This window comes from Rosa chinensis, chromosome 5 (genome assembly GCF_002994745.2).
Source record: "Rosa chinensis cultivar Old Blush chromosome 5, RchiOBHm-V2, whole genome shotgun sequence".
In the NCBI taxonomy this organism is placed as follows: Eukaryota; Viridiplantae; Streptophyta; class Magnoliopsida; order Rosales; family Rosaceae; genus Rosa; species Rosa chinensis.
Genome location: NC_037092.1, coordinates 44,151,974 through 44,167,183, shown reverse-complemented (window position 1 = coordinate 44,167,183; position 15,210 = coordinate 44,151,974). Strand labels below are relative to the sequence as shown.

Genomic DNA, 15,210 nt, shown 5'->3' with positions numbered 1-15,210 from the left:
TTGGTGTAAGTGGGATCATTTTAAATCATTTTGGTGCTTTGAGTCAAGGACCCAAAAAAAAAAAAAAGTATTTGTTCGCCTAAGACCTTTTGAATCTTAGGACCGGCCCTGGCATTGTCTTTCTCCAAATTATTTTGGTGAATTTTTATTCTTTAACAAACCCATATCTATTTCACCATATTTTTATTTTCGCTAATTCGAGGATCTTAATTTTGATGCCCTCTTTCCATTTTTTCCCCCTAATTTCTTTGTAGGCCCGAATGAGCTAAGCACGAACATGGACCAGACTCACCAAAACTAAGAATGATGAAAATTAGTGACGTGGTCTATACTTATATGTCTAATCCTTGTAGCTAGCTAGCTAAGCTAAGTCTGTGCCTCTAATAAACAATATGCATGTTTCTGGTGTATAAGATTTTTTCTTCTTTTTATATGTTTTTAGATCTAGAATTTTTTTTTCTATTATAAATCTATACATAGTAACATAAACTTATAGGGTTGGGTTCAATGGCCACAAAATATGACACAAGTTTTTACACAGATTCCTGACCATTAGATTTTATGGCAGTCAATGGTGTAGATTATGGATGACATGACATATTTCTGGTAATTATTTATTTTCCATTTAATGATTTTATCCTAACAAATTAAATTAATTTACTCACAGAAAAAAAAAAATATTTATGTCTCCTCCTTCTCTCCTACTGCATTCATGGTCGCCTTCTACTCTTCTTTTTTTCTTTCTTTGCATTCAAATCAACGGTGACGGTGATTATGCAGAGAGAAAGGCATAGGTCATTACAGGCATTTGAATCATCTTGGGAATGGATTCCTCGACTCTTTGTGAAACTGGAATACTGGGTGATAATCAATGATTTGCTTTGAAATAAATCTATCAAATTGGGTTTACATTCGGAAGTGTTTTCAGCTTTTGGCTTTTCAACCTCAGCCAATCTGCGTTTCACCTCAGCCAATCTGAGTTTATGAATTATGATTGATCACTTGATTCACACATTGCCTGTGTTTTGTGAAATCACTGAGGGCATATCTTGGTTTGTGAATCTGGTCAAAATTAGAGAAACACATAATCGATCAGGAATACATATCTTGTCTTTTTTTTTTTTTTTTTTTTTATCATATTCATCAATGTTTGTGTGGATCTGCTAAAAAAAATTAAAAAAATCCATTAGAGAGTGAGAGAAGTAAATGATTTTATCAAGATAAATGATAACAGCAAAATTAAAAAATTACTTTTTTTTCCTTACAAAATATAGAAATAAAAGGTTTATTTGATATATCATATATGTCATCATTTATAATCTACACCGTCAAATGTTATAAAATTTAACGGTTAGAAATTTGTGTAAAAACTTGTGTTATATTTTGTGGCCATTGAACCTAACCCATATTGTTATTCTCATTAAATTTATCAAAAAAAAAAAATTTAATTGTTCGCCTCAAGCCTTTTGAATCTCAGGATAGACCCTGGCATTGTCTTTCTTTAAAATATTTTGGCGAATTTTTATTCTTTAACAAACCCATATCTGTATCACCATATTTTTATTTTCACTAATTCGAGTCTTAATTTTGATGCCCTCTTTCCTTTTTTTTTTTCTTCTTAATTTCTTTGTAGGCCCAAATAAGCTAAGCATGAACACAGACCAGACTCACCAAAACTCAACATGATGAAAATTAATGACGTGGTCTATACTGATATGTCTAATCCTTGTAGCTAGCTAGCTAAGCTAAGCCTGTGCCTCTAATAAACAATATGCATGTTTCTGGTGTATCAGATTTTTTCTTCTTTTTGTATGTTTTTAGATCTAGAATTTATTTTCTATTATAAATCTACAAATAGTAACATAAACTTTATTTGCTTCTTTATTGAAGTTATTCCCTTTGTTTTATTGAAGTTATTCCCTTTGTTTCATTGAAGTTATCTCTGATGTTTGTTTCTTTTCTCTTTATCCTATTTGCTTTTAAGAAAAGTGTAGGTTTCATAGCAACAGCCAATAAGAATGTCATACATGTTTTCATAGCAACAGAAATTGATTGTTTTCACAACATAATTTCAAACCATTTACAGATGAATTCACAGTAGTAATAATTGATCCTTTCACAACAACAAGAATACTACTCAAGTCAACCTAGGGCTTATGGTAGAATTCATAGATGATCAAAATATGGATACATACAACAGCAATATGTTCAAGAGAAAAGAAAAGGATTGAAACGAGAGAGAGGAGATCCAAATTTCAAGAAAAAATGAGAGAGAAGAGAAACCCTAGAAAAGAGGTTTCACGTACCTAGATGTCGAGCTACTTTGCAAAAAGAATATTGTGGAAATCTTTAGTGGAGACGTTGGATTTGTCTGGAGCTTTGGTATTTATACCTGAGGCTATACAATCCACAAGAGTGCACTATTTTTTTTTTTTTTTTGAAACGAGAGTGCACTATTTTATAAATTCTATAGAATTCGTAGATTTTTTGAATACCTTCAGATTTTTATGGAATTAAAATCTCCCTTTACAAATCCAAATTGAATACCCTAATACTTATAAAAACTCTTTAAAAGTCCAAATAAATCAAAATTAAATACCCACAAAGAAAGTCTTTAAAACACCTTAGAAATCAAAATACGATACATCCCCCCAAATCCTAAACTTTCAATGCCATAAAAGAGTTAATGATGTAACGTATAACGATGTTAAGTAATGTCATTTACCATGCTTAAAGTGATTTTAAACACTTTGACCCACTACACCGGGCATGACTCATGAGATTGATATTCCTTGGAATTGGAAAGGAGTCATTTCTCGGAACAAATGCGATAAAATGGTTCGTACTCGATTAAATCAAATGGCGGTGTGCGTTTATAACTTTCTTCCAGAATTTATATCATCGAAATACGTACTTATTATATGTTTGCATGAACAGTACCTGGCCTTATTAAGTAAGCAAGTTGATCTCAGTACTCACCGAAGAGCAAATATGTACTGCATCTCTTGAGCTACCCTTTAGCTTAGCTTCGTTTCAGAGATAAATGGGGGTTCCATCGTTTTTTCGTTGGTTGGTAAACAAGTACCCTAAAGTGGTTGTGAAAGCCATTGAAGTGGGAGAGGATCAGATTCTAGATGCAAGCTTGCCAAACCCAAATGGCATAGAGTTCGATAACCTATTTCTAGACATGAATGGGATTATCCATCCCTGCTTTCACCCGGAAGAAGATGATGATGATGGTTATGGAGTAAGATCACAGTTCTATTTCATTTCTTTCTAATCTATGTCCTAGTTATGAAGTTCTTCCTCTGCATGTTTAAGAGCTTATTTTATATATATGTTGTTCAGCTTGCACCACCAAGAACTTATGAAGATGTCTTCAACAATATTTTCGAATACACTGATAGGCTTTTCAACGTTGTTAGACCAAGGAAACTACTCTACATAGCCATTGGTGAGAAAATTGAACTAATTTGTTTGTTTTTAACGTCTTACCGTTAATTATTAGACTTTTGAGGTGCTTTTACTTTCAATTTGTATTTTTTGTCTTCTGGCTATCTAGACAAATGTACTAGTAGTATATGTCAATTAAAATTTTCTCTTGTAGATGGAGTTGCTCCGAGGGCTAAAATGAATCAACAGCGTGCCAGGCGTTTTAAGTCGGCAATGGACAAGAATCTTGCAGTGGGTGTATCTGAAATTCACATGGGTTTTCTATGTGTTATGCTTTGAATTAATTTGATGAAGACATATTGATGTTCCCAACTGTTGTTTAAATTATAATATGTAGGAGGCTGAAGAAGAGAAACTAAGACAGCAATTTGAAAAGGAAGGGAAAAAAATCCTACCAGAACAGGAATCCGAAGTTTCTGATTCTAATATAATCACCCCTGGAACGGATTTCATGTACAAGTTATCCAAGGCTCTTCGAAGCTACATCAATCTACGTTTAAGCCAAGATTCAGGCTGGAGGGACATCAAGGTCTGGTCTATTGATATGACGAGTACTTAAAGTACATGAACTGATTAAGTGCAGATTAGTTCCTTTTTAAATTTTAATCAATGTTGAATAAAATCATAAATAATGCATGCATATTGCACCAAGGGTGTTCACTGGTGCTCATATTTATGTCTCCTTCCAAATTTGATTCCTATATTTTCTTTTGTTAAGTTCCTTGCTTATTCATTTAGGTAATACTTTCTGATGCCAATGTTCCTGGGGAAGGAGAACATAAAGTGATGTCGTTCATACGTCACCAGCGAACTGTTCCTTCTTATGATCCAAACACCCGCCATTGCTTGTATGGTCTGGTATGAAAAAATGACTATATGGGATGCAAATATAAAGAATTTATTTCCTATATATTCTTTTTCCCCGTCTAATTTTCACTTTATCTCGATTCTTGATTTTACATTCTCATACGTTACCATTGGCATCATGACAGGATGCGGATCTTATAATGTTGTCTTTGGCAACACATGAAGTTCACCTTTCCATACTAAGAGAGGTTGAATCTGCAAACCTTTCAAGTTTTATTAATTTCCTTTTTCTTCTCTTATTTTTTTCTTTTGGTTTATTTTTTTACCATGTTACAGCTTGGAATTTGGTCCTGATGAATATCTGGGTGTCATCTAGTTTTCAAGGGTTTCGATAATTACTTCTACACATGTTACAATTTATTGAATTACAAAACAGAGTTTTAGTTAGAGTTTTCTGGTAGCATCAAGTACTAATTCAAGTTAGAGGTTTTGAACACTACTCATGAGGATTGGCATTACTATATATGGAAACTGACACAATATTATGAACTTTTGTATTAACTTGTCATTTTTGGGAAATAGGATTTACTAATCCAAAACCAGCAGCAACATGCAAACAGTCAATTGACAATCTCACCTGCAATATCAGACAAAAGAACAGCGTACATGATGAAAAAGCGTTATCAGGTATCTTAATTTTATTAACTTCCATTAGGGTAGTGTAGCTGCTTCTTTATCTGAACTTTTTCTTCATCCAATTTTCAGTTTCTGCATGTTTGGATTTTGAGGGAATATCTGGAGCTTGACATGCAAATCAATGATCCTCCTGAGAACTTTAAGTTTGATCTTGAGCGAATCATTGATGATTTCATCTTTATATGTTTCTTTGCGGGAAATGATTTTTTACCCCACATGCCAACATTGGAAATTCATGAGGTTCTATGCTAACTTATCAAATGGTTTATGTAATGAGAAACTAAGTATTCACATGAAAACTAACTTTTTTGAAATACTTGTTCTCAGGGTGCAATTGATTTGCTGATGACAGTCTACAAGAAAGAATTCAAGAATATTGGTGGTTATTTGGTTGATATGATTCTGGTATATTAATATAAGTTAACCATATCTTGTTTTTTTCTTCACAACAAAATCAATATAGCTAGACAGGTTCATGATCATTTGCACAAAGCAGGTTCATGACAAGAAGTTGGGGTACATCAAACTATCTAGAGTTGAGAAATTTGTTCTCCTTATTGGAGCATTTGAAGAGAAAATATTCAAGAAAAGATCAGATATACGAGAACGTAAACTCAGACGTCTTTGCTATAACAATGATTCGGTGAGCGCGTTGTTTCAAACTTTTATGTTTATATATTGTATCACTGCTGACAGATTTGTCTTTGTCTAAAATCACCATTGTGAAATAAAGAGTTAATTGCATGCTTCTCCAGATAGAGGAAGACATTGATGCTGGAAGTTCAAACTTTAATTTTGAGGCAATTGAAGGATCTGCAGTTGTTTCAGCGGATAATGTTTCATCTTCCGAAGTACGTTTTTGTTCTGTTCTGTTTTGAATGAGGTTCTTTTGGGTTTTCTTTTACACACACATGCGTGTGAGTATGCACACGCGCATGCTCTCCCCATGTACATGACATGCACGCACGCTCTTCCCATGTGTATGTGTACAAAGAGATATGCTTTGACTTCTTGATCCAATTTGATCAGTACTATCTTAAATCTTCGGTTACTATTTTGCTCCTTGTTCATGTCTAAGGGAATTATTATCTCTTGCATAGTTTTTTGTTTTCTTTTTCTTTTGGTGTGGGAGTGGGACTATGGGTAATTGATATTTACATTCAGATGCTTCTGCATAATTTTACTCTGGTGGGATGATGAGGGTGGTTCTTCATTTTCGGATGTGGCTAAATATTTTGGCCTCATTATGTTGCAGATAGTGGAAAACACAAAGGAATTCAAGCAAAAATTGAAGGCCAGCATTAGAAGAAAATCTGATCTGTTTAGGAATGGTGATTTTGGCACTGACAAAGTATGGAGCACTCCTTTCTGGAAGTTCCATTATCCTATATCATACTTCCTTCTGAACTTACATTCTGACTTATATATGTTTTCTCATTCATCCACACAGGTACGATTGGGTGCTACAGGATTCAAAGAAAGATATTACAAATGCAAATTTTCTGCTGACAGCCCGGGGGAGATTGAAAGCAAAAGGAAGGAAGTAGTATGTCTGGCTATATATTATAGCTTAATCTTGCACTTACTGTTTCCAAATTTGTCCATGTTTTCTCATTTCTCCATGCCACTTCTATTTTATTTTGTTTTGAACAATTAAGATGCATCTTTAATTATACTAAGCAATGATTTCGGTTGATTGAGTATGAGTTCAGTACAAAATTGGGATTTGAGTTTATGTTTGTTTCAAGAGAACTTAGTTAGTTTCCCCTGCGTATTTTTCACTAACCCAACATATAAATTACTAAAATATAGTACACAAGATCTTTTTGCTTTTGAATTTTTGTTTCTTTGTAACTCCATTTGCTGTTTATAATTAGGTTAAAAGCTACACAGAAGGACTGCTCTGGGTTCTTTTATACTACTTTTCCGGTCCCCCATCGTGGAAATGGTAAGACATATCTGTGATGAACAGCTACTCAGTATTGTTATGATAATCAACGAAAGATAAAGTAAATTATCATTGAAACATCCTATCAGGTTTTATCCTTTTCATTATGGACCATTTGCCTCTAATATGAAGGGCCTAGCTCAGGTCAAACCACAATTCCAGAAAGGTGCCCCATTTAAACCTGTAGATACACTCATGGCAGTCCTGCCACCAAGAAGGTAGCTTTAGCTTTATTTTTATTTTTTGCTAGTATTTCTTATAAAATTAACCATTTTCCTAGAAGATGAAACAAATGTTCATCTTTGTAGCGCTCATGCACTTCCTAAGGGTTATCGGACACTTATGATGGAAGAGTGTTCCACAATCATTGATTTTTACCCTTCTGGTAATGCTACTATGTCATTTATATTTTATCTAGTGGATTAGTTCACTTTAAAATTTTTAACTCTAAGCATTGCTTCATGTTTAGACTTCGAAATTGACATGGATGGGAAGAGATTCACATGGCAGGTTTGGTGGTTTTGTTTTCTGCACATGCACCATTTTTCTAATGTTCTGTTAAAGATCCTTTTGTATTGCTTTTCCATTGACTCTACTAATCTTCTATTTTTTAAAATTGGTTGTAACATGTTGTCTTCTAAAGGGTATCTGCAAACTTCCCTTTATAGAAGAATCCCGACTTCTACATGAGACCAGAAAATTGGAAAAGGAACTAATGGTATCATACTCCATTTCCTATTTCTCAATTATATCGATACAAGACGTTTTATCACGACCAATTTATCTAGAACTGATTCCAAGTTAATTTTACTTTTGTAGGCAGAAGAAATTGACAGGAATGCTGAGAAACTTGATCAGTTATACATGCGAAGCACCCACGGTATGGCATCACAAATTGTTTCACTGTCTAATGGTGACAATCAGTCCATCAACATTGACACCAATTTGAGGTAGGTCGTTTGTTCTCTGCCTTTCTGTGTTTTTCTTAGTCCTTATTTTCAGTATTCTTCTAAGTATTAATTTTGACTTTTTATTATAACTGTTTGTTCTCTTCACTTTCCAGTTTTGGAATCAGTGGTTTTATCCGTCAGCTTGACGACAATGATGCCAATGTCAAAGAAAGCAATGATATCTCTGAAGAAGACTCTGTCTTGTATGTCAACAACATTGCTAATAGCTTATTTGTTTTTTTGGATTATTTTTTAATTCATCATGTTGCAGATGTGCCCTCTATGAGCTTCCTAATACAAGTCTGCATATGCCTCGTTTACTTGATGGTGTACAACATCCTACCAAGGTATATATAGGTCATTTAAGTCTTATGATTTTTATTATTTCTGATTTGCTTGAACAGTTATGTAAATAGTTCTGTTTTTATATCTGCTTATTATGGATATGTTCCTTGCCATTGCAATTCTATATAATGATTTATTTTGGATTTTAGTACACTTAAAACATTGACTGAAATCACTCCCAAATGCATGTTATGAAATTTGATTACTGACTTTCAATTATATCATGAGAAACAGTTTCTGCAGCATGTTATATCAATACAATTAGAAGCTCTGATGTTTATATCATGAGATTATATATTTGCAGACAATCAATGAACATGAGCTTATGGAAACAGTTTTATGGCATGAATGCCAGGGAAATGTGCCTGCCCGCAGGTGCGTCAGTCGTGCTTCTACTTTCTTTCAGTTAATTCTTTTACTTGCTCTCTCTGGACTCATTTGGTAAAAGCAAAATGCAGCATCCATCAAGTTCAGGCAAGGTTTAGAAAACCAGGTGATTTGGGAAATGCAAGCTTTCACAATGGCAAATTCACTTCAAGCTCTCCTGCCAATTCAATTCACAAATTTGCTGGTTCTGGATGGGGCTGTGGTAGAGGAGCAAATGGTAGTTCTAATTCAGGAGACCGAGTTTATGCTCCAAAAGGAATATCCAGTGATCAAAGAGTAGTGTCATCTCCTAGCTCATACTATGCCAAGGGTACCTCAGATTATAGAAAAGGCACATTACAACACGGCTTCAGGGAATTAAATATATCAGAGTCAGGCCAATGCTGGAGGCCTAATGGAAGGGGAGTTCAGTCATTGAATAATGATTTATGGCCATCTGGAAATAATGTCTCTCAAGACAGAAACTTTGCTGGTCATGGTTCACAGTCCTATCATACTTGGGGCCGTGGCAGAGGGCAACACAATTCGTGGCAGCACACCTATCCCTTTGCTGGTACAGGTAGAGGCCAGCAAGACCCTTGGACACACACCCGGCCTCCTTTTGCTGCTAACCGTTCATCATCACATGCCGGTGGAAGAGGAAACTTTATTCAACGTAGTCATGTAGAAAGTCAGAATGGGCAGCGGTGGGCAGGGAGCTAAAGCCTTGCATGTAAATGGAAATGTTGTAGTGTTTTGTACAAGTTTTAGTCTACGATCAAGTCAACAAGATTAGGCAGGCAGTTCATTTTGATAGACCTTTCTTGTGTATCAGATTTGTAGTATTTTTCTGTAGTTGGACCAAAGAAGGAACGGAAATTCTATAAAAAGGACTAAGAAGTCAACATTCAAGTTACCAATCTGATTTTCTGGATACAAATGCAGAGCAAAATAGAAGGAAAAAAAAAAAAAAAAAAACAGAAAAAGAAAAATAAGAGGACATATAGTGGCTTTATTAGGGCACCGCCAGTGAAGGGAAGTGCCATTGCTAAGGTTTAACTTTAAACTAGTCTTCAAAGATAAAACAATTTTGAGCTTTTGAAAAATCGACAGCACAATTAGAAAGTGCAAGTGCACGAGAGACACATAAGAGGAGTTTAAGAATTCAAAATGTGTCCAATTCCATGTAAAGTAAAAAACTTAGAATGTCCCTTTTGCAGAAGCTGTTCTTTCAATTCTGGTATCTAGAAGGGAAGGATTAGATCGGTTGGTGTGGCTTTGCGAGCAAAAATGAGAGCTCCTGGAAACAATGGGGGTTGTTGTGGGAGTAAGTCTAGCAGTGAATGTGTGGAAGTGTGGAACCTGGTTTTGGGGTCCTAGTGTTTCAAAGGTTCTCAATAAAATTAAGCTCTTTATTTGGTGAGCCTGCAATTATTTTCTCCCTACTGCAGTTGACCTCTCTAAAGCGAATGATGACGCCTCATGATAGTTGTGGATAGCGATATGAGTCCATTCTGCATGCCTTAAGGTATCGTAAGATATCTCAGCGTAAGGTGTATAAGCTTGGAAAGAGAGTTTCATTGATCTGTTGTTTGCAATGCTGCATGTTGCTTATATTACAAAGGAGGATTAGCTTCATTGGTTGCTGGTACAGCTGCTTGGTATTTTTAGTGAATGTGTGGAAATGGAATGGGTTTGTGAAAAGCACTCTCATTAGTTGGTTGTTACCCTGTTTTTTCAGTTTTTATCTCTATGCTTTCATGTTCACTATACAATTTCGATTTATTGCAGAAAAAAGAGAAAAATGATAAGCAGACTATTGAACTAGACTTTGGAGTCTTGGATGGTCATAAGCCAATGCTCATGCTGCAAGTAGAACTGCCCTTTCAAAGCAATTACAGTGTCAGGTCTGTTTCTTTGTGTTTCCAATGTTAAGTTTCCATGACTTCGGTTGAAATTAGATAAGGTTATCTGCTTCTGAATCTTTGCAAAATAGGTATTCTATGGCATTAAAAGGCTTAGGAGTTAGGACAGCCATATGGCAATAAAACCTAAAACACCATTGATATTTTGATACCTCAAAACAAATCTTATGAGCCTACAAAAAAAAAAAATCTTATGAGGAATTGATTGTCATACTGAATTTAGTAACTGTCACGCCCCTGATTTTATACACAATAAAATCGATATATAACCCCATAATTTTATATGCGTGAAACGTTCAGCCATCAATACAAAATACTTAGAAACTTAATCCCTTTTAACCCAAGTACGTATTGATGCCCTGAACCCACAATTTCAATATTGACTCGCTCCACAGAGACACATAACACACGAGTTTACGAATTAAATTGTCAACAACAAAATAAAACGTAAATGCTCCTCAGAGCTCACCACAAGCGGAAGTCTTTATAACGGTAAAGTCACAAAATTGACTTCTTACCGTTAAGCTGCAATCACGCTACCTCAGCATCAGCCACGATCAACCTGACCTGCAGAAATAACCCCTACACCGTTGGAATGGTGTACCGGGTTGCCACACAACAAACCCGGTAAGCTTTTGCAAGCCCGTATGAGTAACTCAAAACCACAAAGCAAAACACATTTCTTAAGTCACCCAACCTAAACAACGATAAGCATACATCTCACACCTACAGCCATCTGCTTCACTCTTCCATCTCATGCTTACGTAGGTCAACTCGTGACTAAACTACATGCTCAGATTCTCAACCTAGCATCACATTTCATAAATTCCCCGTCAACAAAACCTCTTTAGATAATGTTTGAAAATCCCTTGACGCACAACGGTGAGTCACAAGGATCACACTCATTTCATTTCCACCAGAAACCTTGTCATCAACATGACATCAAGGTGAAAACAATGAATCACCTTCCTATCCTCACACAGAGCACAATCGTCACCACTATGATTTTCAAGATAAATCAAACCATCAATCAATCAAATCAAGAAGAAAACAAGGCAATCACAAATCAAAACAAGCAAAATTTAGTTCGGGAGGTCACACTAAGTCAAGCAATTCAAATCAAAGTAGTCATCGTAATCCCTCACTCTGACGTCTGTGGGTAGCCCCGACCATCACAGCAGTCCTCTCGATCTTTGTTAACTTAATAACAATTCAACTCCGCTACCGAGCTGTCATCACACTTATCATCACATAGATAGCCATCATCCTACTAATTATCACACAGACATCGCTGGTCATCACACAGATAGCGATCATCGCACATATTCATCACACAGATATCGCCGGTCATCACAAAGATAACGATCATCCAACTAATCATCACACAGATATCGCCGATCATCACACAGATAGCGATCATCCAACTAATCATCACACAGATATCGCCGGTCATCCTACTGATAGCGATCATCACATAGATTCATTGCTAGTCATCACACAGATAGCAATCATCACACAATTATTCCTACACAAGCTATACAGATATTTCTACACAACCTTTTCACGACAATCATCACAAAGATTCATCATATTGAAGTCATCGATTCATCACACAGATCTTCCTACACAAGCCACGTAGATATTTCTACACAAGCTATACATGACAATCATCACAAAAATTCACCACAAAGCCACTAATACATGAATATATATGTATATATATATATCCCATAATATATATATACACACACATAGTCATCCACACAGAAAAGCCGCTAATACCAACTATAGTCACAGTTAATCTCATAACTCCAAGACAATATGGTAAACCCGTTCGTGAATGAACATCGTGAGATTACTCACCTCGAAACTCCTGCTGCGTCTTCAATACAGAACAAAGCAGCCAATCCACAAAACGATCGTCCAAGAATACTTCGTCAAGTACCTAATCACAATCGGTTTCTACTTAGTAACAATTCACAAACGATTTAAGTCCGCAACCCCTGTTTTGAACTAAAATCCCCCAAAGTGACGCCAATCGAGGCGAAACCACATCCGAGACCACCCAATGTCTCCAGAATACATCTACGATCGATATGCCGAAACCACAAGTCGATCGGACGCTCGAATCCTCACGGATCGAAACATCAAACGGTCCGAAACCGTAAAAACCCTAACATGCTCATACGATCTCCAAAAATTACAAATAATATATCGAAATGCTCGTATCGACGAGTAGATCGAACTCAGGAACAGAAACTATCCCTGAGGTGGCTGGAAATTGCAGGAAAACACCACCACAGTGGCGGCACCGCCGCCGGACCAAAGTCGGAATTTGACAAAACTCCCAACACCAAAGTTCTTCATCTCAACTCCAATTTAAACTTTCATAACTAACACAAAGTCTAAATCATAGCCGTTTGGCCGGAATTTACCTCCCAATATCTGAAATTCGATGAACCCTAGAATTTCAAAGCTTCGATTCGTCCTCCACAAGTGAAATCGTCCCAAGCCGCTTTGGGAGAAGCATCAACGTCCTATGGGCTTCAAAAGCCCTCAAGAAACACCGGCTATAGTGGCCGGAATCGGAAGTTCCTATCTGGGTTCGAAGCATCGCCGCCGCCAAACTTTCCGACCTTGCACCTTCCTCCACAGCTCGTTTCATGCTCCAATTCTTCCACAGACCTCAAGAGGGGACTGAGGCGAAGAGAACCCACTTTGAATCGCGTCCTATAGTGGCCGGAGGAGGGAGAACGAAGCCAGCGAAAATGGAGAGGCGACTCGGGCTCGGGGAGAGAGAAAACAGAGCTGGGTTTCCCAAAATGGAAACCTGGCCTTTTTTGCAATTTCCGGAAAGTTTCGTCCTTTTATACCAAAATGGAAAGTTTTTCCGAAGCCCATAACTTCTTCATACGAACTCTGATTCTCGCGTTCCGCATGTCCACGAACTCGTATCGACGCGCTCTACAACTTCCGTGAAGGAAGTTTTTGAAGAATCTCAACGTATCAAAAGTCAACCTTGAAACCCCCCTAATTCCACACTTTACGAATAAAAATTCGTCCGAAACACTTCCGCTCCGTCCACGAGCCACGAAACCGTCCGATACCCACAATTTAAATTCCAGAAAATCCTCGAAAAATAAATACTAATTTCCGGGGCATCACAGTAACTTACGAAGTTACGAGCTTACTCAAAATCAGCATTGCCCTGTAATTGGATCTCCAAACCAAAATTGCCTATGCAATGCATTACTCCTTCAGGTGAACCCATTTTCAAGCATATAAAGAAATGGCAAATTGTGTTGAAATTATCATAATTCACAAAGAAATGAACCAAATATATCTTATTTCTCATACTTTGAGACATTGATTTGCATATCAAGACAGCAATCAAAGGAAAATTTAGCTGTATTCATACATTAAAGCAAACTAAAAATGTTTTTATGCTATCAAATTTATAGAGAAGTTTCATGGCCCTTAATTACATCCATATATTGACAAATATAAATTCACTTAATTTGCATCTGCACTTAAATTGATCTGTGTAGATTCTGTTATTCTTGATGCACGTGTAGTACTTAAATTGTCCTCAACATCATCTATTGGCATTTGCTGTGGATATAAGAAAGGCTTCGGAGGTATTTGGAGGCTCTCAATTTCTCCTTCAAGCATTTCTACTACTTTGCTCATTGAAGGGCGTTCAGTAGGCTTCATTTGTATGCACCACAATGCCACTATGATCATCTTCTTTATGACTTTCATTTCATCTTCAGTGGCATCTCCTATTTCGATCTCCTTCCCTTGATTCAATTGATCAGAAACCCATGTAGGAAAGTAGATTTGGCTAAATTCGCTTGAATGATCTATGGTTGCATTCAAGTTCTTCCTTCTACCAGCCATTTCCAACATTAACATTCCAAAACTATACACATCGGCTTTGTATGATACACCTCCAATGTTTTTGTAGAATAACTCTGGAGCCATGTATCCTATGGTTCCTCTTGCTGCAGTTAACGACACAATGCTGTTATCCAATGGGTATAGCCTTGCTAATCCAAAATCAGAAACCTTGGTAGTAAAATTCTCATCAAGAAGAATGTTGTGAGGCTTGAGGTCAAAATGCAAAATTTGCATGTCACATCCTTGATGGAGATATTGGAAACGAGCCACTCCAACTGCAATCTCAAATATTTTCTCACAGCTCAAGGAGACAGCACCTTGATGTACTTTTCAAGAGAGCCATTTGACATGAAATCATAAACAAGTGCACGGTTTGAACGGTCAACACAGAAGCCTATAAGTCGCACCACGTGAACATGGTGAATCCTTCCGATAATAGCGACCTCATTGATAAAATCTTGCCCATTAGTTTTGGACTCACTCAAAATCTTGATGGCCACAAGGCAACCACTGCAGAGTTTTGCCTTGTACACGGTGCCAAAGCCACTTTCACCCAATTTGTCCTTGAATCGCTAGCCATCTTTTTTATTTCTGAGTAAGAGTACCTTACTGGCATGAGATTATTGTTACTCTGCAGAAAGTCTTCTATATTGTCATACATTGAGAAGTGCCGCCTCCGCCAATTGTATATTACTAATGCAGTTATAAATGGAACGCCAAATGATAGTTTCACTGCTTGGAACACTCCTGTGTGGTTCAGAAAATGTAATCCATGAGAAAGATATTTAATGATTGCTGCAACGTCATTAACATCTTCCAT

At 36.6% G+C, this 15,210-nt stretch overlaps 1 protein-coding gene and 1 pseudogene across 1 annotated transcript; one reads left to right on the top strand and one right to left on the bottom strand.

Moving 5' to 3' along the window:
* The first annotated feature begins 3,006 nt into the window (after positions 1 to 3,006).
* On the top strand, positions 3,007 to 9,463 carry LOC112167888 (5'-3' exoribonuclease 3). Its single transcript, XM_024304983.2, has 23 exons — positions 3,007 to 3,247; positions 3,349 to 3,454; positions 3,608 to 3,684; positions 3,791 to 3,982; positions 4,192 to 4,311; positions 4,446 to 4,508; positions 4,843 to 4,947; positions 5,026 to 5,196; positions 5,284 to 5,361; positions 5,453 to 5,599; positions 5,712 to 5,807; positions 6,212 to 6,307; positions 6,407 to 6,502; positions 6,834 to 6,904; positions 6,994 to 7,122; positions 7,213 to 7,289; positions 7,374 to 7,414; positions 7,548 to 7,622; positions 7,724 to 7,854; positions 7,968 to 8,057; positions 8,126 to 8,201; positions 8,504 to 8,574; positions 8,658 to 9,463. The coding sequence occupies exons 1-23, from the start codon at positions 3,044 to 3,046 to the stop codon at positions 9,286 to 9,288; spliced, it is 2,943 nt and encodes a 980-aa protein (XP_024160751.1). The 5' UTR covers positions 3,007 to 3,043; the 3' UTR covers positions 9,289 to 9,463.
* Positions 9,464 to 14,003: 4,540 nt separating this feature from the next.
* LOC121049213 lies at positions 14,004 to 15,210 on the bottom strand (annotated as a pseudogene).

What these genes read in the sequence shown, in the direction of transcription:
- LOC112167888 (XM_024304983.2), top strand. Translation starts at nt 3,044, where the DNA reads ATGGGGGTTCCATCGTTTTTTCGTTGGTTGGTAAACAAGTACCCTAAA. An exon ending in CAATGGACAAGAATCTTGCA is followed by an intron (nt 3,685 to 3,790) that starts GTGGGTGTATCT and finishes TATAATATGTAG; the next exon opens with GAGGCTGAAGAAGAGAAACT. An exon ending in CATTGATTTTTACCCTTCTG is followed by an intron (nt 7,290 to 7,373) that starts GTAATGCTACTA and finishes CTTCATGTTTAG; the next exon opens with ACTTCGAAATTGACATGGAT.